This window comes from Alligator sinensis, unplaced genomic scaffold, assembly GCF_000455745.1.
Source record: "Alligator sinensis unplaced genomic scaffold, ASM45574v1 scaffold442_1, whole genome shotgun sequence".
NCBI classification, from domain to species: Eukaryota; Metazoa; Chordata; order Crocodylia; family Alligatoridae; genus Alligator; species Alligator sinensis.
The window spans coordinates 6,688,929-6,707,513 of record NW_005841829.1 but is presented as its reverse complement, the minus strand read 5'-3'; the positions used below and the strand labels follow the sequence as shown (position 1 = coordinate 6,707,513).

The following is an 18,585-nucleotide window of genomic DNA, read 5'->3' as shown; positions in this document are numbered from 1 at the left end:
GCACATAAATTCCCCGAAGGGTCTGATTGGGTTGGCTTGCTCGGAGCAAGACTGACATCAATTGACAGCAGAGTGCTGCGGCCCAAGCCACTTCCTTTGTACGAGGATGAGGTAATGCCCAAATTGTTAGAGTACTTAGCTGCAAAAGCGGTAAGCCTGGGATATAAACCTAGTCATGCTGATGGGATTAAAACTCACATCTCTCACTTCCTAGAGAAGGGCGGTATGGCTAAGATGTCCCTCCCTTCTCCCTGGTGGAGCTGCATTTCTTTCCATTTCATGGGACCCTACAGAGAACTAGCTTCAGGGAGTCTGACTTTGCATCCCAGTAATATGGGCAGTCCTGGTTGTGGTGGGGAATGAAGTCCTGACTGCTGGCCCCTGAGCCAGGTCTGTTTATGAATTTAATCCAATGACTCATTCAGGCAAAATACTTAAATGGTGTTGGGTGCAGGGACCAGAATCCAGGACGCGAAACCCTGCCAGGAGGGTGCTCTCACCACTTGGCTGGAATCAGCAAAAAAGAGACAGCCTCTCTCTCAGGCACTATTGGCTGCACATTGGTCTACCTTCAACAGGAGGAGTAGAGTGCCCGTATCTGAACATGTCCTAAGTCCTGGTGGTTAGGGCATTCTTCTGGGACATATTATTTGTCCTATGAACTCTAGAGCAGCGAGCCCTCTCCAGGTGAAGAGGGCCTTCAATTCATATTTGGCACTGTCTGAGACACTATTCTAATCACTAAGTCAGAGATTCTCAACCAGGGCGTACATGATCCTTTTAAGGGTGCCATGGGGTGCTGTGTCATATTAGCAGTGTCAGGTGGGCAAACACTTGAACATGATTCACAAGCTAAGCCCAAAGATTTCAAATAGGAATCCATAGTGTCAAAAACATTCTGACCTGCTGTGGTCTTTCTGAGATCTCGGCTACAGAAGAATTGCTCTTATTTTTCCGTAGTTCACAAAACAAGAAGCTGGTATTTTTCCTAGGGGGGGCCTTAAATCTGACACAGCTGAGAACCACTGCACTAGGTCATTATGTAAAAGGTCACAACTATCTCCTCAAAAAAAAGAGCCAACTGACTATACATTAAGCAGCAGCTTGAGCACCCAAATCTAGGCATGGGTTTGGGGCTGTGATTTTTAGTCCCACATTGCCTTTAAAGATGTGGACACAAACTTTTGAAATTGAAATATTTCAGCCGTCTTTGAAACGTTTGAAATGGTCAGTTTTACAAAGGTACATGCCCTTTGAAATGTCCCAAAAGCAGCCAAAGTGTTCCAAAATTATAATCTGTCTGCTGATGTTTGTGTGACGTGTGTGTGAAGACTTCGCCTGCCAGTGGTATGCTCTGAAAATGACTCTCTGCATCAGGGGCAGGCAATTATTTCAGGTGGAGGGCCACTTACCGAGTTTTGGTAAGCTGTTGAGGGCTGCATGGGTAGCCCTGCACTTTGACAGGTGCCCTGTCGTGTGGCTGGAAGTCCCACCCCCTAACCCCTGACCTTTGCCACCAGAAGTCCCTCCCCTTGTCCCCAGAAGTACTTCTTTCAGCAAGGGGTTTTGCCATCTCGGAACCAGAAAATACCAAATTATATTCTAAAAATCGAACATCCACAACATTCATTAATTTGATATCAAAAAAGATTTTTGTCCTGATTTACATAGAGTTGATTGCACAATAGCTTTAAATGAAGTCTTACTCTCTTATATTGTGGGGGGTGGGGGGACATGGGGGGGTATAGGTTTGCGGGGTGTGTGGGTATGTGGGGAAGTGTGTGGGTATGTCTGTGGGGGTGGATAGGTGTGAGCGGTGAGGGAGTGTGTGGATATATAGGTGTGGGTGGGTATGGGGTTTCTGGGGGGACTGTGTGTGGGGTGGAGGGTGGCTGAGATGTGTGACGGGGTATAGGTAATGGGGTCTGTATGGCAGTGCAAAGGGGTGTGGGACTCACCCTACAAACACACACACACCCCCCTCCTGCTCCTGGACCTGGTACCTGGAGCAGCCGGCAGGAAAGCAGGGAAATGGCAGCTATGACGGTGGGGAGTGGGAGCAAGCGGGTGCAGGGAAGTGCAGTGACAGCTGGGCAGGAGCACGGGGCCTTTGCCGGTGTCCCAGGGTCAGCCCCAGTGGGGCCCAGAGCAGAGCAGCGGGAGCGCTGGCCCTTGCCCCCACTCCAGCACAGCTGGTGCCAGACCCTGCAGGACTGAGGCAATCCCCACGGCCTTCCCCTGCCTTCTCTTCCCCTGCCCCGCCTCAGCCTTCTTATCTGAATTTCCCTCTCGGGTTCAGGGAGGCCAGCAAAACCAAGGAAGTGATTCTTCTGCTCTACTCAGCATTGGTGAGACCCTAACTGGAGTACTGTGTCCAGTTCTGGGCGCTGCACTTGAACAAGGGCATGGTAAAGCTTGAGAGAGTCCAGAGAAGAACCACCTGTATGATCAGAGACTTGCTTGGCAAACCATAAAAGGAAAGGCTGAGGGACCTGGGACGCTTCAGCCTGAAAAAGAGAAGGCTGAGAGGGGACTTGGTAGCAGCTTACCGCTATATCGGGGGAATACATCAAGGGCTCAGTGAACAACTGTTCACCAGGGCACCCTTGGGAAAAACCAGGAGTAATGGCCACAAACTCCTGGAAGACCATTTCAGGCTCAAAATTAGGAAAAGCTTCTTCACAGTTAAAGTGTCCAGACTGTGGAATAAGCTCCTTTCAGAAGTGGTGCAATCACCTACCCTGGAGATCTTCAAGATCTTCACCTTGCTGGGTCACCTAACCCAGCTGTCTTTCCTGCCTGGTGCAGGGGGCTGGACCCAATGATCTTCTGAGGTCCCTTCCCGCCCCTTACAATCTATGAATCTATGAGGCAGGAACAGTGCCAGGGCCCAATGCCAGAAGCCTCTGCTAAGCACGGGGCTTCCATCTGCGGGGGCAGGGCTGGGGGGGATGGGGCTAGGGCAGGGCAGGGCCAGGCTGGCCTTGCTTCTGGGCTGCTGAGTCCTGCCAGCTTCCCTGGGGTCCTAATTCCCCTGGCTCCCGTTATCTTTGGCAGGCAGCCAGGAGCAGATAAATATTAATTTTCTAAATTTTTTAGGGGCCCTGCAGGCCACATAGAATAGGCTGGTGGGCTGGATCTGGCTCTACATTCAGCTACTTGGGGAAGCCTTTTGGTTAAGAATCCTGTGAAGGGCTCTAAGCAGATCAGTGGTGTCAGAATTTAAGTGATTTTATGGATACCTCCTACATTATCAGTAGAAAACCAGGCTTCTAGGAATTTTAGGTACCTGCAGAGTAGGTGGCAGCTGAGCAGGGATCTGAGTGTCATCTCTATGTCAGTCTAGCATGTGGAGCCATGTACTCCTTAATGCTAACTCTGACAAGGATAACTATCTTTCAAAACTGCTGAGCCCACTTAGCTGGATTTTGCAAAATTAAATGAATAAATGTGGCCTAAGCATGAAAAATATTAACTCAAACTTATTTTTGACCAATTTATAAGGAACTTAAAATCAGATTATGAGACGTGTGAGGCAACCTGAATTATAAACATTTCTACCTGTACCCCATACTATTTGTCTTATAAATACTATGGGGAGGGTGGAGGGCAGGAGAAAACTGTACCTCACATGTGAATTACTGTTTACCTACTTTGTTTCACTGTCAGGTTTTAAAACACAGCTATAATGGACATTTGGCAGGATCTTACTATGTAAACCTGAAACGGCTTAGTGATGGTTTATGAACAATTTCTCTTTGCAGATGACAGGTCCCAGAGCTATTTCAACAATAGCACTTCAAGGGCTTTTGCTCCATCTGTTGTGGCAAATAGATACTCTATCCTTAAGATGCCAGAAATAGAAACATTTTATCTGCTGCTTGAGTTCCCATCATCCCTTAACTCCCTCAGTAAACATAATTATCATCTCAGAGCAAATGAGAATGCACCACAAAGTGATCTGATTCACAAATTTACAGAAGCCTCTAGTTTTATCACCATTATTTAAAAAAAGAAATTGCACAAGGCCTGTTTTTTTTGCTACATAGCTTCTTCTATTTTTGCCCCTTCATTGCCTACCAGTAACTAGAGCCTAATCCAGTATGCATTTGTGATGGTGATGAGATTCCCATTGACTTCAAGGTTTTGATCAGACCCTGCAGTGCGACCATTTGATCAATTACTTTTGCTTATATTTTTTTAACACCCCTCTCACAAATATTAAAATAATTGGAAATAACCAGCCAACTGTTGTGGAGTATGAACTCCCAACAATCTAATCCTCACTGGGCATGTCTACACGAGATGTTTAGTGTACAGTAGATTAATTAGCTGTGCAGTATATGTCGTAGCATCTACATATACACCCCTGGTAGGATACAGTAAACTAATTTTCTTGGCAGCGGGATAGTACTGGTAAATAAAAGTACTATCCTGCTGCAGAGTAAAAAACTCCACAGCAGTGCATGTGTAAATGCTGCCCCAGCTGGCTGGGGTATGAGGGTGCTTCAGTGCAGGGGCTACCGCCGGCTCCAGCCATATCCTCTGTGGCACACTGAGCCTGAGGGAGCAGCCCCAAGCTGGTAGGCCAGCTCCCTGGACCCACTGCCAGCTGGGGATGCTCTGACTTGGTTCAACATGCTGCACTCTCCGGTGCATATTCAAAAGGCGCACCCAGGAGCAATAAACTCTAAAGCAATAACTCCAGAGTCTATTGCTTCGCATTAATTGCACATGTAGATGCACCCACTGTTCCTTTAATATTTTTTCTGGTTCTGTGAGCTAAGCCATCTTATTTCTCAAAATACCCATAGTCCATGTGTGAATTAGGTACCAGCCTTGATAAACAGCTGGTGTTTTTCCAAATGACATTTGATAATGGACCCATTCCTACCCATTTTTTTCTGGCACACATTCTCACAAGTGGTAGGTACTTTTGGATAGCTCAATTTTAGTGCCCAACTTGAAACTTATTAAAAGGGTCTCCTTGTCTATGGGTGGGTATTTGCTTTCTGAAAAATCAAGCCCATTCAAAGTATCTCAAGTTGGGTTCTCAAAAAATCAAGGTACCTAAAATTACTAGTCACTTTTGAAATACATGCCTACCTTTTTGCTAGTTTAAGGCTTTGCATTTTTCATATCTGAATTCCATATCTGAAGGGGATCCTTAACTTGCCCCACCTATAGCCATCCTTAACTTCCCCACCACTAAAGTGTCCTGACCTGATTTGATAACTTGTAGGATTAGGTCATTCACTCACAGTGCTTATTCACTCCCTGGCTCCCCTGATGAGACTGGCATCATTGGTGCTAATTAGCAGTAATTGTGATAGGGGTTTTTTATAAAGTGGACACCTGTTCACTGAGAACTGGCCTGAGACCACTAATAAACAGCTGTTAGCTCTTGTTAACCTTTGTCTCTTCCTGTCAGGATAGATTTAAAGTAGTAGCCTAGCAGATAAAATGTTGTATCCCATTACCAATACTTGGCATGCCTGTTCCACTTCTTGATTGAAGAACTCCAAGTGTTTTAGTAGTGAGTTAAGTGGCATAAGAATGCCACTGGGGAAGCCAAAGTACTGAGGTCTGTTGCCTAACTTTCTTCAGTGCTTGGTTGTAGAATCTCTTCCAGACCATTCTGGAGAAACTCTGGAAAGATACCTGGGATGATTCTTGCTTCAGAATTTAAACGTGTCCAGATAGATGTTCAGAGAAATTAACAAAACTTCCTCTCTGAGTTTTCTCTGGACACTGAAAGCATATCAGTGACTAATGGAAATGTGCTGGTGAACTATGTTTCTTTTTCAATGTCGAAACTTTTTAATGCCTCTAAGGCAATGGTTCTCAACCTTTTTAGACAGGAGACACTCCCTGATAGACTTGAAGCACCCCTTGGAAAATGCCAGCTCTTGCTTTACTTGCTTTTTGACTACAGAAAAATAGTAGGGCAATTCTGTTGTTGCAATGAACTCAGAAAGATCAGAAGTCAAAATGTTTTTGACACTATGTATTCCTCTGTGAAATCTCTGGGTTCGTTTTATGAATCTTGATTGCATTGTATAGCACTGTTGAGTCTCAAGGCATTCTGGTTGAGAATAACTGCTCTAATGTCTGGGATGAGATGGGAGAGAGACCCAAAAGGTTTCTAAAGGTGTAGTAGAGGTTCCATGACTAGTTCTGCCAGGCCCAAAAAATATGCCTCTAGGCTAGTGCTCCTCACCTTGGGTGAGGAGAAGGAACTAAGTGCCTAAAATGAAATGGAGATCAATGAAAAATGAAGAATGGGGGTCATGATTGACCCTAAGATGAACATGAGCCACCAGTGTGATGTCACAGCTGGTAAAGCAAACCAAATTCTGGCTTGCATCCATAGATGCTTCTCAAGTAAATCTCAGGATGTCATCCTCCCGCTGTACTTGGCCTTGATGAGGCCACAGTTGGAGTACTGTATCCAATTCTGAGCTCCACAATTCAAGAAGGATGTGGAGAAGCTTGAGAGTCCAGAGGAGAGCCACACGCATGATCAGAGAACAGGAGAATAGGCCTTATGAAGTGAGGCTGTGAGACTTGGGACTCTTCAGCCTGGAAAAGCACAGGCTTAGGGGTGACCTGGTGGCAGCCTATAAGTACATCAGGGGTGTACAACAGGATCTGGGGGAACGTTTGTTCACCAGAGCACCCCAAGGGATGACAAGGACCAATGGTCACAAAACCCTCCAAGACCGTTTTAGGCTGGATATAAGGAAAAACTTCATTACTGTCCGAGCCCCCAAGGCCTGGAATAGACTTCCTCCAGAGGTGGTGCAAGCACCTACTCTGGACTCCTTTAAGAAGTGTTTGGACGTTTATCTTGCTGGGATCCTTTGACTGACTTCCTGCCCTTGGGGCAGGCGGCTGGAATTTATCTCCTAAGGTCCTTTCCAGACCTAATGTCTATGAAATCCGTAAGAACACTGGTCAAACAAACCATAGTTTTCTGCATGGTGAACTCACAAGTGCTAAATGAAGTTTTGCACAGAGATTGAATGTTTTCATAGGATGCAATGAAGAGAAGATTAAGAAGGTTATAAGGTTCCATTATTATTTATTAACGTGTATGTATGCTATTTCAGTGAAAGCCCGTAGATATGGACATGGAATAAAGTTAATTTGCAAATATTGTATCTACTTGAATCTAAGATGAGTTCCCCCCTCAGTCAGCATGGAGACAGCAAGGAACAAAGCATGAAGGGCAGAGAGCCAGGGGGCCACCTGTGCCCTACAGCAACTATTTTCCCTGCCCCACACCCACACCCTCCCCCACAGACACGGGAATGGGACAAATTCAAAACAACCCTCTGATAATTAGATTCTGTACTTGGAAAATTATAACTAATTTATAAGTGTTCCTATATAGAGCATAATTATTGGGGGTCAACTTAGATTCAATGCATTTCCCCTTCAAACACTATATATTAGTACTCCCCTCTTCCTATATTCTTTTTATAGGGCAACCAGAAATGAATCCAGTATCCTAGATGAAGGTATAATGTTTATTTATGTATACTAACCACTTCCAGGACTAGAAAAATTATTTATATTGTAATCATTGAAGTATGTTAAACCAGGTTTGTGAATACAAATTTCTATATGCACTTTCCCCATGTTTTCAGTGGCTTGCAGAAAAGCTCTGGATAGTACCACAGTAGCAGCTCACGAATCTGAAATCTACTGCAAAACCTGTTATGGAAGAAAATATGGCCCCAAAGGTATTGGATTTGGACAAGGGGCAGGATGCCTCAGCACTGATACCGGTGAACATCTAGGCTTGGATCTACAACAGTGAGTTAAATTGCACTGACAATACCTTTTTTCCCCACAGTGGTACATTCTCCACTTATCAGGTACCTTACTCGGTTTCCATAACAACATTGAACTTAAGTGGCAGAGCAGACTCTCCTCCAGGATTTTCTTTAGTGGGTCTAGTAATTCTACCAATTTTTAATAATGTTCAGTCTCTTCTTTTAAAATAATTTCTTATTCCGTTGGGCAATTACACTACAGAAGGAGCTTTTGCTTTACATGTCATTAGAGCTAGATATTCACTGTAAATGTAATTTGCTATTAGTGCCACAATGGTAGAATCATGTTCATCATGGAACAATAGACTCAAATGCTTATACCCCTCTATGCGAAATATCTTTGATTTTATTAATATAGAAAACTCACAGTATCGTGTGCTGTTAGACTATTTCCCTGTACAGAGAAAAAGTTTTCTACATTTCCTCTCATCCGTCATGTACCATGTACAGAATGGCTGAGGGTATGTGACCCAGAGGGGGGATTTGAATATGTTCTCTAGAGAGCCCTAATTGTAGATAATTGCTTGTGTTAATTGTTTACATAATAGTTTTCAGTAATTCTCAAAGCTGCTAATTTCTAAATGACTCCATCACTTTCCTCTGGTACATTGCAATAAAGACAGTTAACAAATATCCTATTCTAAAAAGTACAAGTTTGGAGGACATATTTTATCTGTAACCCATAATCATAGGCACATCTGTTACCAATAGCAAGATGCAAACTAGGAAATCCTGAGCTCCTAGACATTTACTGACTTGTTGCAGTATGACAATCCCGTAATTCAAAGGTCACCCCATGGATGACTAAAACCCAACACTGGAAAGAAACAAAGGTTGAAAATAGTTTTCTGACTTTGACACAGCATACTTTCTGAAAATCAGTAAAACTTGATGAAGCTTTACAAAGAGCAGAGAAAGGACAGTGTGTGAAATCCACCTCCTATTTCATGGTTCTCACTATTAAGTGTCAGCTGGCGTGTCGACACGTGCCCCCAAATGTGCAGTTGTTACTGCACAGTCATTTAGTATTTGCTTTAGCATTTAGTACAGGGGCAGACAATTATTTCAGGCGCAGGGTCACTTACTGAGTTTTGGCAAGCTGTCAAGCGCCGCATGGGTAGCCCCACCCATTGACAGGTGCCCTGCCCTGGCCGCTGTCTTGTGACTGGAAGCTCCATCCTCTAACACCTGACCTTTGCCACCAGAAGTCCCTCCCCTTGTCCCCAGAAGTGCTCCTTTCAGCAAGGGGTTTTGCCATCTCAGAACCAGAAAAATACCAAATTATATTGTGCAATATAAATGTGGACTTGTTTTCTCAGGCACATTCACAGATTCAACAGCATTTTTGTAATTACCAAAAATTACCAAATTATATTGTGCACTTATATATATAAAATCAAACATCTACAACTTTCATTAATTTGATTTAAAAAAATATTTTTGTCCTGATTTACATGCGTTTGTGTAGTGCAGAGGTGATCGCACAATAGCTTAAAATGAAGTCTTATTCTTGTATGTTGTGGGGGTGGGTATAAGTTTGTGAAGGCTGTGGGTGTGTGGGTATGTGGGGTGAGGGAGCAAGTGGGTGTGTGTGGATATGTGGGATGTGGGTGGGTGTGGGGTCTGTCGGGGGACGGTGCCTGGGGTTTGTGTATGGCAGTGCAAGGGAGGGTGTGGGTACATGTGTATGGTGGGGTGTGCATGTGGGACTCAACCTGTGAACACACACACACACACTCTCAGCCCCTGAGCCCGCACACACACAATCTGCCCTGCGCCTGCACACATGCACACACTGCCCCTGTGCCTGCATGCACACACTGTCCGAGCCTGCGCGCACACACACACACACACACACAATCTGCCCAAGCCTACACATACACCCCTGCGCCCGAGCTCCATGGTCTGGCGATGCAGCCAGGAGCCAGGTGCTGCTGGAGCAGGGTGGGGGCACGAAAGCAGGGAACTGGTTGGGGGTTGGGCAGGGCTGAGCTGCTCAAGCCTGCTGAGGGGTCCCTCTGGGTCCTACTGCCCCTGGCTCCTGTCAGCTTTGACAGGCTGCCAGGAGTGAATAAATATTAATTTACTAAAGTTTTTAGGGGCCCTACAGGCTGGATAGAATGGCCTGGTGGACCGGATGTGGCCCATGGGCTGTATTTTACCCACCTCTGATTTAGTACTTGCTTTACATTTAGTACAAAATAACTGTGCAGTGATCACTGCTACTGAACAGCCCCAGCAGTGAATGGGTTGTTTCTGACCCTACTGTGGAATAACAAGCTACTGCACCATAACAAGCTAGTGTGCAATAGCTGGTTGCTACTGTGTAGTAGCATTGGAGTCACAGTTCCTGCCCACCAATACTATGTCGCTCTAGCAACAAGCTACGGCATAGCATCCTGTGTAGATGCGCCCAGCAGGTAGCTGATTAGACAGCAATTTTGCTTTGTATTTCCCTTTGTCTCATGTTGTCTCTTTCATGAAGCCAATGTCTTCCCTTTGGCTGATGCGTAGTATTTTGTCCAACTATTACTCGGTACCACCAATGTAGTATCCAGCTGCTTTAGTCACAATGCCAGCTTCTCAGCACTGTCAAACAGAATATGCTGCAGGCTATTTTGATTTTCTTGCCTTGAATGTCAGGATAGATATCCTGAGATTCAATGCATAATTGTGGATTAACACTTAAGAGTCTATATAGTATATATTGAAATAGAGAAAATTATTTTTATAATGGAAACACTATTTTTCAAGTGGTGTTTTAAATATGTTTTCAGAAGTTCGCCAAAGCCTGCTCGTCCTTCTACACCTACCAACCCTTCAAAGTTTGCCAAAAAGTTTGGAGATGTGGAGAAGTGCCCTCGCTGTGGCAAATCAGTATATGCTGCAGAGAAAATCATGGGAGGAGGAAAAGTAAGATATCACATTTTTTTCATTTAAGAAAAAAATATTTTGAAGCTGTTTGGTTTTAAAATTCTGTTGAATTAAATAAATAGATGGTCCTTAATATGGAAGTCTTCTTTAAATCATAGATAAGCTGCCACATAGAGAGTAATATTTCAAGCTACTCTGCTTTGCTGTGCCAATATACCAGAATCCATACCTCAAGCATCTACTTGTGACATAATTCTGTCTTCATTGCTCTACTAGTTCTCGGCTGTTCCAACAATTTCACAAAGGCTATTAAAAAGATACTAGATGGTAGTTGGTTTTGGACTTATTGACCTGGGGACAACTTTGAACTAGATACTTTAAAATGAAAAACTCTCTCATTATCAATCTCAACTGTTTAAGTTCTACACTTTAAAAAAATGAATTCAAAGGAATTTGTTGGTGTTGACGTTTTGTCTTTAAATTATTTTATAATCAGGGAGAGATATGGCACCCTGTATCCATGCATTTAACATAGTTATGGACACTCTGGTATATGGCCTTAATCAGTGTGCCCTTGGTTTTGACCCTGTGAGTTAAATTGGGCTCTGGGGTCCCTGTGCTACTGCCCAGGATTAGGCTCCAGGGCTCCATGTGGCCCTTGCCTGCTGCCCGGGCACTCAAATCTGGCTTGATCTATTGTGCAGGGCCATGACACTACTTCTACTACAAAGAGAGCAGGTTAATATACATAATCTCCTAAAACTTGTTACAAGATCTAAAGTCCTAAAAATATAGGCTGAGAATGACTAAAATAACTGAAAATGAAAGAAGCACAACTTTTAATCTTTTCAGGCAAAGAAAATGTACGTTACTTGTCCAAATTATTTGATGTAGCTGGCTATTTTTTTTTCTTCCAAACTTCCTATCTTTCTCAGCCTTGGCATAAGACATGCTTCCGCTGTGCCATTTGTGGAAAGAGCTTAGAATCGACAAATGTTACAGACAAAGATGGAGAACTGTATTGTAAAGGTAAGCACTGTCATATATCTAAAGTATTTCAGACAAGACAGCTAAATATACGAGTCTAAAACCGTTCAATGTTGACACAGTACTACCTTTGTTACACCCCTTAACAAAATTTTTCTGAAAATGTATTTCACTTTCTTCCCTCTACAATAGGTTCTTTAAATTATATAAGACCCACAGGTACACCAATATTACATCTTCTACTGACAATATTTAAATAACTAGCTAACTGCTTGTCAAGAAAGATGGATTTCAGGAAGTGTTTACATGGCCCCCCCTCAGCCTTTGGGGCCAGCCATGTAAAGACTCCCTATACTGCCATCACCTCCTCCAGCCTCCAGCACAGGGGATCCCTCCTCCCACCCGCCTCTGCCTCCACCTCACAGCAGGGCTTCCTCCCACCTCCCCTCCCTGCTCCCCTCATCCTTCCCCACCACCTCTCCCAACCAGTCGGCTGTTGTTGGGGTTGGGCAGCGGGCAGGTGCTGCCACCGTGACCCCACTCTTGTCCCTGCTTCCCTCCCTTTCTTTGCCCCCCTCCCCCCTGCCTGGGCCTAACAATGGCTGCCACCATGCCCCCCCCTTCACCTCCCCCTGCCCCACTCCCCTCCCTCCCGCCACACCCGCTGCCTCCCCCTCCCTGCTGGCTGTTCTGGGGGGTGTCAGGGACCACCATGACCCCCCCCCCCCAACTTCACCCTCTGGCAGGGAGGCATGGGGAAGACCTGCTGCTCAGGTGACCAGGGTGTGTTCGCCACTGCCATAAACTTCCCCAGCAGCAGCTCAAACTTGGGCCCATGCAGCCAATCACCGCCTGCCCTCGGCGGCACAGGCACAGTTGGCCAAAAGCATTATGGACAGACAGACAGACGAAGCCCTTTATTATATTAGAATAGTCTTTTTCTAATTCTTTTTCTAAAAACAGAAAGTCTTTTCATCTGCAGGACTTGCTCATCACTCATGGGCACACTGACCATGCAAAATAATATTTAGACCAGTGGTTCTCAACTTTTTTAGGCTCCTGGCAATCTCTGTAACTGCTGTGAATTGAGCAGCCCCCCAATTCAATAATTAATTTGTTTATTGCAGCGCTTATCTCCTAGTATAGGGTGAGGAGGATGAGGAAGAAAATCTTAACTTCCCACAGCCCAGAAGGGCAGGGACCATCATGAGTTTACCTTCTTGCACTGAAGTCAGGCACTAATAAGCCTGCACTTAACTCTTCACACTGGGGAGAGGGGAGGAATGAGCACTTCAGACTTCACACAAGGGCTGGCAAGGACAAGCATAAACCTTACCCAGAGATGAGCCTACTCATACCATCTTGCATAGGAGTTGGGGAAGAGAAAGTGCTTATCTTCTTGCACACCAGGGCACCCTCAAAAGGAGCTCATGGCAGCCCACTGAGAATTACTGATTTAAACGAAACCGACACCTGCACTGAATCCCAGTAATTCCTGTGAGCTCCTTTGAAAATCCCGGCCATAATACACATTTTCTCTAATTTACATTAATGCTTCTTGCTTGCAATCTACTTTAATAGTTGTATCTTAGAGTTTTTAGGTACTTTACAGTTCTAAAAGGTATTCTGATAAGGATTTGATTTGAAGCTGTACTAGCAAGCTCATCTACCTTAAAAACAAAAATGCTATTGAATCTGTGAATGTGCCTGAGAAAACAAATCCACATTTAATTCTCACAGCCTGCCTAGCTTTTGTACTTCACTATAAATTAGGGCTTTATATTATCATTTACCACAAAAAATAACACAAATGTTAACTACCAAACTTTTTTTTTTTGCAGTTTGCTATGCAAAGAATTTTGGTCCCAAAGGAATTGGATTTGGTGGCCTCACTCAAGTGGAAAAGAAGGAGTGAAAAATTCTGTAACAAGTCTTTTGCTAATGCAACAGGCTAAGTGAAACAATGATGCATTTATTAAAAAAAGGCATTTTTTCAAATTGTTCCTTCATCTCGTAGGAGAATTTCTGAAGTAGTTAGAAAATACATTTTGACAGAACTGGATTTAAGTTTATTCTAAAACGAATAGAACATAATACTGTTCAATGAAAGTCTGTGAACAAATGACTATTTATTTAAAACTGGAGTTATAGTAGCCCTGTGCACTTTGCACAGAGAAATCATCATCCCATGACCCTGGGGTCAAACCATGGTATTCTGGATTTGTATCAATCTAAACAGAACAGAATCTGGCCCATAATCTATACTGTCTCTCATATCATAAAGTTATACTGGTGCTATTGCACAAGTGCAAACATTATTCAAATTGCACATTTCTAATGTGACACTAGCTAACGATTTCAATTCTATCCCACTCTTTCATTCCAACACTTCGTGCCCAAAAGCTTGTGTAAACACCTCTCCCAGCTAAGTATATCCCACCAAATACACCACCAAAATTTTTTCTGTCAAAAGGAAGGACTTCTGGGTGGGGAAATGAACCTACATTTTCTTACAACAAGACAGGATATTAAACCTAGTTTTGTTACTGTGTTTTAAGCTACAATAAAATGTAGATACTGCTTTCACACTATGATTAAGTTACTGTACCTATTTTCTTGTATTTTAAGACTCCATAATCATGTCATACACTAACCTAAACAACCATGTCCATTCCAATTGTAAGAGTTCTGTTTTACCTGAAAAATGCTAGTCAGATATTTTATTTTGATCTTTAGTTTACTGATCTTGATTTGTGCAGGTTTTCTTATCTCTATTCATACCACCTTTGGTCTTTTCTATTTTAACAAAAAACACCCAGTAGGACAGAATAGGCGTAATATTGTGTGCAGTCCACTTTGCATCTTAAATATGTTTTACATCAGATTATAGATATAGTCTCAAGGTATGACATTAAACACTTTAACCTTAAATAGGCCACTATTAAAGCCCCATCTCTGCAGCCTGAAACAATGTAAAGTAACAGTCTTATCCTTTACATTCACCATTATATTTTGGTTACTTGAGGTGTCCATTTTCATTAAACAGTGGTTCATGCAAGTGCATATTAAACTAATCTCTTCTTGTTCAGAGTTAAGAGCACATTATCCTTTTGCTGCAGTTATGTTTAATGATTTTTTAAGTGTATAAATTTCACATTTCCCATGAATGCTGGGGGAAAAAAAACCAGAAAATACACTTGAAAGCACAAATGCTCTAATTTATTAAATGTTAAATCTGTACAAAAACAGTGTTTAGATTTACTGTTTACTTTATACAATATAAAGACAAGCTATCAAAAATTCTAAAAGGATTTCAGTGCTTTTAAACCTTTTTGTAATAGCCAATTCAATAATATTAAAATATTTTATTTCCCTTAATTGTAAAAAAGCATCTTTTATGGAAGCAGTCTGCATAATGAAGCAAAAGGTATTGCGTAAAATTTTTGGGTTGCTGTATAAAAACCTATTTTGGTAAACTATGTATGTAATACCATCTCAGTTGTAGGAAATTTAAAATTGTTTCATCTAAAAATCACAGCAATTATTTCATATCTATTTTGCTGTAGTTTATGCACATAAAACTTTTACTATGTAAGCAGTAGAAACATTATGAAAAATTAAGGCAAGAAAATTTCAGAAGAACTTGTAAACAAAACACAATATCCAGCTTTATTTAGCTTTCAGCTTAGCTCAAGAATTTCATGCTGCTTTTCTTCAGACAGAATGGATGCTTTTACCCTTTGCTGGATGACTCAGAGTATATTGCTTAGTCCAGTCAACTGCACTGGGCTTGAATATACCAAAGCCCCTGCACTGAAAAAAATCGGCAATATTCTGGAAACATCCTTGACTGGAAATAAGAGAGACATACCAATTAATAATAATGAAAAGGAAGACAAAGTAAATAGGTTAAATGCACTAAAGAAAAAGCATTTTAAGCACAAAGACCCAGAAAAATAAAACTATTTCCCCTTATCTATTCAGTGTGTGTACATATATCAGTTACTTAATAGAACAGAGAATTTGGCCACAAGCATTTCTGTTAGAATAGAAATCTTGAATTCCTCATCTCTTATGCTAGGTACAATTATGTCTCTATTCACTAATTAAAAATATTAGTGTTGAATAGAATCCTCTTCTATGCTTAGGTGTAATATGGGCTACAAACATTCCACAAAAAGAGAAGGTATATTTTTACCGTATACCATACCCTAGAGTTCAATATGTTTTCCTGATTTCCAATATGTTTGCCTAGTCCTGGTGATAGTCAGAACATCCATGGTGCTGCTTTACCCTTTACGAGTGGGGAAAAATCCCTGAAGGAAAGTCAGTCAGCTGGTCAAATTCCATCCTAGTTGTCTAAGTCATGTAATAGACATGTTTAGCAAACACCTAGCAAATCTTCTTTTCACCATGGGCCTATGCACGCAGATTCATCCCATTTCCTTAAAATATCTTCCTACCAAAAATACTTACTTGTATGGAGTTCTCCTGAGTGAAAAAGGCTGTTTAGATGACTTGCTCTGTACTATGAGGTTTATTCGCTCATATGAGGTCAAGCCCAGAAATACAATCTTAGGAAAGGGAAGAAAAATATAATATTGAATGATGAAACTGCAGTCAAAATACTAGAGATCTTAAAAGATACTAATTTCAGATTGGATTTTTCATATTTATCAAATCACAAAACTATACTGTAAGACTTACTTACAAAATATAAACTTATATTTAAATATGCCATAAAGACTCTGATAGGAACCAAGGAGTTGGTACTATTAATGCCAACACTGAGAAATCATCCTTGTTCTCTATACCCAGCCATTTGCAGATACAAAGGTCAACACACAGGTCAAGGTCACGGATTCTTTCATAGAATACAGTGGGCACATTTACATGTGATGCTAAGACAACATAGCATTGGCGGGCAAAAACCATGACATCACAGCTACGTCACTGTAGGGATGTGCTTCCTCGGTATAACACATTGCTACGGCAACGTAGCAGCTAAAAATAACTGTGCACCATGCAGACAGCGCAGTACGGGTGGTTACTGAGCTGGCATTTAGTTTTTCCAAAAGGAAGTACCTTATGATGGTGCAGTAACAATTGTGCCATAGGGGCACATGCAGACGCACCCAGTGAGAAGGAAAGTATCATTACAAATACTGAAGCCGTCATCCCCTGGTATACTGACAATGTGTTAAAATACATTGGCCAAATACATTAGTTTCAGCCCTAACTTTTAAATCTCCCCAACAGCATTTGTCACTTCCTATGTCAAATCACATAATGTGAAATGTAATGCATTATTGCCTATACTTGTTTACTGCTTTTTCTGTTCTATAATCTTATATGGTAAGTTACACACACCATTATGTCAGGCTGGGCAATTTCAATAAACAGTGGTAAAAGTCAGTAGGTAACATGTGAACAATGTATCACATGTGAAAAAACAGGGAGTTGATTACAAGTATTCTAGCCGTTACTCTGATTTTTACCATGTCAAAAATATTGAATCCACATTAATTTTGAAACAAACAGAGAAAAATCAGTGGGACTTCTGACAAAACCAAAGACTGTAAAAAATGTATTGGCCCAATGAATTGCTTTCATACCTAACTAAATGATCCTAATTCTCTTGAAATTGGTAAATAAATGTTTACTTTAGATGAGAAGTACCATCTTGAAACAATTCTGTACGTGTAGCTAAGTTACCTTGGAAAAATGCAGTTTGCCACAGTCACACATTTTTTATTTTTATAATGAGACTTAATGTAGATTAATGATGCACTGCTCTGCTGTAGCATAGTTTTCAGTTTAGCATTCATTATACCCTGGGCAGAATAATCAATCACATAAATACTTTTAGACAATGGCACCAGTTATCTCACTTATGTACTTTCCATCTATAAAGTCTTTATTTCTTAATATTTTCCCATAACAAATGTGCTTCCCCCCCCCCCGCCAAAATTGTTACTATTTCCAGCTGTATTCAACAATAAAAGTTTGTTTTGGAGAATCACTTCTAACTTGCATATATAAAGGACAGCTGCAAAAATACCAATGAAACCAAGGGTACTGCCCTGGGATTTAAGTTGCACATCATTGGCACTGATAGGCCAAGGGAGTTCTTGGAAAGTCCTCCAGGAAAAAAACAGATTTGAAAACCCTCAAAAAAAGCACATAAAACAAAACAAAAAGGTACCTGATAAAGCTGAATGATTAGTAACAATGAAGCCCATGAAGTATGAGAACACACTAGTGCAAAGATGTACAAAACCCACGGAGAACAAGATACTATCTGTGTGAAGTAAGTCCAAGCTCCATCTTGCTGGTAAGTTGTTGCACAATGTTCTGACCAGTCTAAGAATAAGTAAAGTTAGTATATTGAAGATTAATGTATTAAACTGTATTAAAATATATTTATTATGAAATACTAATAAATACTATCTAATAACAGAGTAAGGAATGATATACCATGCAGTCTTACATAAAAGCTCTGGAGACGAGATTTGTAGCAGTTACAAAACCAATACATATGTGTTTGACTGCATGGAATCATTAACGGACATTAATGCAATCCTACCCATTTAACAAATTACATCTAAAATTAGAAATTACAGGAAATTAATGGATTTATTACTAGGGGTGCACTGATACAGATTTTTGGGGCTGATACCGATAGCCAATTTTTGAGGAATATTGGCCGATACCAATCTGATTTCCAATACAGCTGCATGCAGCTGGTAAGTCTGTTGTGGTGGAAGGGAAGGGAAGGGGGGAGGGAAGGGGCGTGGGGGAGCAGATCAAGGCCCCTGCAGTGAGAGAGGGAGTGCTGCTGGGGCAGGTGCTGCCCAGTTGGGGTGGGGCAGGGTGCAGGATT

General features: G+C 41.9%; 2 protein-coding genes across 4 annotated transcripts in view; one reads left to right on the top strand and one right to left on the bottom strand.

Annotated features, from left to right (window-relative positions):
• The window catches only part of CSRP3 (cysteine and glycine rich protein 3), a 24,217-nt gene extending 9,269 nt beyond the window's left edge, over positions 1-14,948 (top strand). The window contains exons 3-6 of the mRNA XM_006014690.3: positions 7,653-7,821; positions 10,619-10,754; positions 11,651-11,744; positions 13,544-14,948. Coding sequence (XP_006014752.1) covers positions 7,653-7,821; positions 10,619-10,754; positions 11,651-11,744; positions 13,544-13,617 — 473 coding nt within the window. The 3' untranslated portion in view covers positions 13,618-14,948. The remainder of the gene's footprint in view (positions 1-7,652; positions 7,822-10,618; positions 10,755-11,650; positions 11,745-13,543) is intronic.
• A 394-nt stretch (positions 14,949-15,342) lies between these two features.
• The window catches only part of ZDHHC13 (zinc finger DHHC-type containing 13), a 31,716-nt gene continuing 28,473 nt past the window's right edge, over positions 15,343-18,585 (bottom strand). For 2 of the 3 annotated variants that reach the window (XM_006014693.2, XM_025199049.1), the window contains 3 exons: positions 17,908-18,065; positions 16,179-16,276; positions 15,343-15,552 (listed from right to left, as the gene is read on the bottom strand). In XM_006014693.2, the coding sequence (XP_006014755.1) occupies positions 15,417-15,552; positions 16,179-16,276; positions 17,908-18,065 (392 nt within the window). In that variant the 3' untranslated portion in view covers positions 15,343-15,416. Of the gene's footprint in view, positions 15,553-16,178; positions 16,277-17,907; positions 18,066-18,585 lie in introns of those variants that run through there. The other variant, XR_003093077.1, reaches the window with a different exon arrangement.